Genomic DNA, 4,977 nt, shown 5'->3' with positions numbered 1-4,977 from the left:
TAAATCTGATTATAGCCTTGGCTGATTAATAGCTGGCTAGCATTGCCTGAAGTGCTGCATCAAGGTGTGGATGAGCCTACACCTACATGGTTTTTGCAAATTGCAATAGCTAAATGGCTACCAAAATTATTAACTTGCAAAAACAGCAATAACCGACTATTACCCCAAAAGAGCATTTGTTATAGGTGATTTGTATTCGGTAGTTACGTTATCTTATTTAATAACAATTTATATATTTGATTTGATAATGATTTTAAATTATTAAGATAATAAGATAATTGTATTAAGAAATTATCCTAATTCTCAACATAAAAAGATGCAAAAATTGTTATTACCATGAGAAAATTAATTTTTAATATTTTTTTTTATTAATTTACACAAACTATAGTAATATTGCCCTAAAAAAGTTGACTAGTAAAAATTTTCAAAAACTGATTTTTTCAATTATTTATTTTAAAAAAAGTTTTTTGTTACAATTGAATAAATATTTATTGATTTAAAATATAATACATTTATTTAATAATTTTTAAAAATTATTTTAATTAAAATTGATTGATATTTTATATTTTTCTAATAAAATAACATTAATTATTTTATAAATTATTAATTTAATAAATATTTAATTTTTGCTTTTTTTGTAAGATTATTTTGAATATTTTATATTTTATAATTTATTTTTTCGTAAAATATTAAATACAATAATTTAAAATTAATAATAATTTATAATATTATACCAAACGTGATAATTTAAAATCATTGATGATCAAGTCGTAAGGAATATAGAAAATATAGATAATCAAGAAGGTGCGAAGTCTTAAACAGTCTCCTTCAGCTTCTTATTACATTAATCAACAAAGCTTGGGGATTCTACAATATTGGATTAGGTTTCGTTTTTCCCGACTTTATTGTAAAAGCAAAATTTCAAAACTAAAATTTATTCCTCAACATCCTGAACTAGGAGGATGCGCTTCCATGTCTGCCCAGCCCTTAGAGCATCCACCTGGCGGAGAAAGTAATGAGTATGAGAAAATGAGGTGTCTCATTCTCATAGACTTGGCTGTTGCTAACATGAAAACCTGTGCAATGAAAGGAAATGGAAATAACAATGTTTATAAAGATACTGAGACGAGATAATCCTTAGGCAGGTCCAAACATTCAGCAATTATCTGTTGTCAGACTAAAAGGAGGCATGACAATGGTGATCCTGCTTTCAAATAGCCAAAGCTGTCTTTTTGCATATGGGGCATGAATTCTTCTGCACAAGCCATTGCTTAATGCAATTGAAGTGGAAGTCATGACCGCAGTCCAGCTTACCAAGCTCTTCTCCATCAGCATAGTCCTCCTGTAAACAGTTTCCAAGCACAGCGAAATGGAAATTAATTGCAGTAATCAACATCTATATTAATCCATACAAACTCCAAAGAATGTGCTTAGAAAACTAATTAAATTTCAGCTTTATATTTATTCCTGGAATAAGAAGAATAAGGGATCATATACCTGACAGATACAGCATGGTTCAGCTTCTACCGGAGGTTCAGTTGTGATAGACTGATATTTTCGCCTCCTCAGATTGGCCAGAATAGATTCCTCGCTTAGTCCAGTGCAAACATTCCCAATTAGCTCTTCCAGGTCCAGTAGTTCCTAAAGAAAATAATTGTTATTCAGGATTACAAAAAATCCTAGAAAATAAGGGACAGGAGCTTCATCCAAATCAATTCGCCAACATTTGAAAGAAATCTTCTCATTTTAATATCTGAAGTCAATGCCATTCAATTACAAAGATTTAAAGGTTACCTCATAAGACATATTATCAACATCAAGGCGCATATCGTCATGAATATCTGCCACCTCAGGCATACCATACAAAACTGAACGATCGATTACCATGACATCCTGACATAGCATACCACCATTGGAGCAAAACTAAAGTTAAACCTTGATATCGCAGCAAATCCCTTTGAGTTGAAACTAGAGAAACCAACATGTAACAATATGGACAACTATTGTATTTGTATCCAACTAAAACTTTTAAAAATAAATAAACAAAGTTTCCACCCTACCTCAAGTCGTAAGCCACCAGGCCTCCGTACAAGTCCTAAGGCATTGCGAACCTGTTATGGCAAAGGCAGGGGTGTTAGAACTTCTGGATTCAGTGATGGTTGTAGCAGCCAATAAGAAAATCTAATTAAGTACAAATTAAAATGAAAATACCAAAGAAAATTAGTACTTAGTTCCCAAGTACATTCTAAAACCAGAAAACAACATAAATAAACACTCTTCCTTGCCTAAGAAGCTCTATCTTTGTGTTGATCAATGACATATTAGCTTTTTCTTTTTTACCTAAAATCAACACCTCTAGATTCTCATTTTTCAGAAATAACTAATTTTGTATTCAAGCATTTCTCGCAAATTTGATTTAATGAACAGCACATTAGCATCATTCTTGTAGAAATTTATATAAATGGAAGCCATAGTTATGGAGATAATTATTATCTATGGAGCATACCTCAGATATCAGTCTACTTCTCCTTTGGAAAGCAGTCTGAGATTGTACCGTAGGTGAGACTTCAGAATGATGGCCAGCTTGTCTCCCAGCTCTCGCTCCCAACCTCAGAGGAACCTGAGCAGATCTGGCATTACCACCTCTCACTGAAACGTCCATATCTCGCAAAGCAGGAGAAGCACCAGAATGTATTGGGCAGTAATTCCCCTGCCTCCAGCCCTCAGAGCGATAGACAATATCTCGCATTCGTCGTGCATATTGTTCAGCCATATTTGGTTGAGGGGACCTCATGGACGAAGATGGTATATGCATGCCCGAGCTGGATTGGATCCTCGAGGAGGAGGCAATATTTCCAAGAAAGTTTGCATTCCCATTGGCTAAGTTCATGTTTGCTTGCATGTTTGCCAACGGAATCATCATATTTCTTCCGTTGTTTCTCAAGTTATCTTCCTGTCCCATAGCTTCTCTTACATTTAAAGTCCGATCAAGAGAGATGGACGAAGAACCAATCCTTGACATCGTTGTCCCATTCCAATATCGGTAAGGTAGCGGAGCTTGCAACGAATTAGAGACTTGTACAATGGGTTGCACCGGATTTACCAGAACTGACGCTGGTGCTGAGCTTGTAATCGTAAATTGATCAAATGGAGAAAATACTGATCGTTGACCAGTTGATTGTACATTAGAATTGCTTGAGTTCCATGTCCATAAGTTTGCTGGTGTAGGGTTCTGTTGACTTACAGTTCTTCTCAAACGGGTATTTCTTTGAAAGTTGTCTGCTTGTCCAGCCTCGTTTGGAATTTGATGGAAGTTATGGGGTGTTGGCACAGCACCCATAAGTCCTGTCGAATGACTTCTATTCAGGCTATTATTGAAGGAACTAGCTGGATTTAAGCTGCTGATAACATTATCTTGGGCAGTAACCCGTGGCTGTTCAGAATTCCCAGCTCGCCGTGCGGAGCTTGAACTATCACCAGAAGTTACTTGTCCAGAAGCAAATTCAGGCGCCCTTCTTTTGCATAAAAGCCTTCTCTGGCCATTAGCTGGAAGACCCTCTCTGCTCATATTTTCTTCTAGAACATATCCCGCAATTCCTGAATAAATCATGACTGGGCTAGAAGAACCACCGGAGGTTGGGATGTGATCACCTGTTGCTGCTCCTGATCTGAAAAGGTCGAATGATAAGTATGGCCCATTATCCTGAGTTGCATCAATTCCATTGCCTTCATGTACAGCAGCATTCAGGTCTAAGTTATGTTGGACATGGAGAGGACCAGAACCAGCCTCTTGCCCTGGCAAAAATGATGGGCCAATTGGGCCGTGCTCAGTACTGACATGACCATTACCAGGGTTCATGCTAAGGTTCGCTAGGAAAGGATCAAAGGTTGGCTCGTTAGAATGCCTTTCTTCAGACCTTTGACTAGTGCCGGCCTGATCACCAAGGGGTGAAAGCCAAAAGTCATCACCTAAGAACTGATCAAAACCAGCATGGTTTTGGGTATCAAGACCAGAACTGGATTGACGAATCCCTCTCATAGAAGTATGTCCATCATGAACTAAAGCATCGGGAACCATATTATGCTGATCAGATCCAAGACTTCCATTGAAGTAAAAGTTTCCTGGGAAGGAATTGGAGCTGCTGCCTTGACCTTGACCTTGCATTATGGCCAACAAATATTCTCTTCAGCGTTAAGAAATCACTAGAAGAAAGCCCGGGCTGCCCAGCGACCTGAAAACAAATGACCCGTAATTTACTTAGAAGAAGAGTAACCTGATTTTACCAGAGTCGAAGTGCAAGGTGACAAAGTAAACCTTGCATGCATGTTTAAGACATCATCAATGTAAAGCAATATGAAGATAAATATATTAATGCAAGGGTAATTGTTGCCGATGTCAAGAAGAGATCCACTGTACAATAATTAACTAAGATTTTCTAGTTTTATCAATGTTCAATTTCCTAATCATTACAAACTATAAAGATCTTCTATGTGCATTAATTTCTTTCTTTGTTTCCTTGTTCTTCCTCTTCATATATAAAACATTTCAATTCAACTACTTCAACGCAAACTAACCAGTTTTCAGCTTAAGCTCTAGATACTGTAATCATTTATCTTAATTACGAGAAAGACTTGATGTTTCCATAATAAGATCGATTAATACATTCAAAAGCAAACAAAAATTTCAACTTTTACCTATTACATTATGCAACGGGATTCCTATATATGAGTTTTTGCTTAAAGATGTAGATTAGATAATAAAAAATCAAAACAGCTATACGATGTATCGTTATATAAGAACATTGCTGATGAGATGAAAACTTGTTCTAATGCAAGGAAACAATGGCATGTTGCAGCTCCAGTGCATGCAAATGATCACACAAGTATTTTGCATGCATGCAACCACGTGATCTAGAAACAGTCAATTCAACTATAAGTTCATAATGGTATCTTCAGGTTCAGTTCGTAAGAATTTTT

General features: G+C 36.1%; 1 protein-coding gene across 1 annotated transcript; it reads right to left on the bottom strand.

The window, feature by feature from the left end:
- Positions 1-812: 812 nt before the first annotated feature.
- Positions 813-4,194, bottom strand: LOC111293250 (putative E3 ubiquitin-protein ligase RHG1A). Its single transcript, XM_022886055.2, has 5 exons — positions 2,507-4,194; positions 2,061-2,111; positions 1,795-1,893; positions 1,498-1,641; positions 813-1,342 (listed from the first exon to the last, which is right to left on the bottom strand). The coding sequence occupies exons 1-5, from the start codon at positions 4,163-4,165 to the stop codon at positions 1,211-1,213; spliced, it is 2,085 nt and encodes a 694-aa protein (XP_022741790.2). The 5' UTR covers positions 4,166-4,194; the 3' UTR covers positions 813-1,210.
- Positions 4,195-4,977: the final 783 nt, after the last annotated feature.

The sequence above is a fragment of the Durio zibethinus genome, chromosome 10 (genome assembly GCF_047325235.1).
Source record: "Durio zibethinus cultivar Kanyao isolate XHJ-2024 chromosome 10, ASM4732523v1, whole genome shotgun sequence".
Lineage (NCBI taxonomy): Eukaryota > Viridiplantae > Streptophyta > Magnoliopsida > Malvales > Malvaceae > Durio > Durio zibethinus.
The sequence above is the reverse complement of the archived record's forward strand: the minus strand, read 5'-3'. Positions and strand labels throughout refer to the sequence as shown.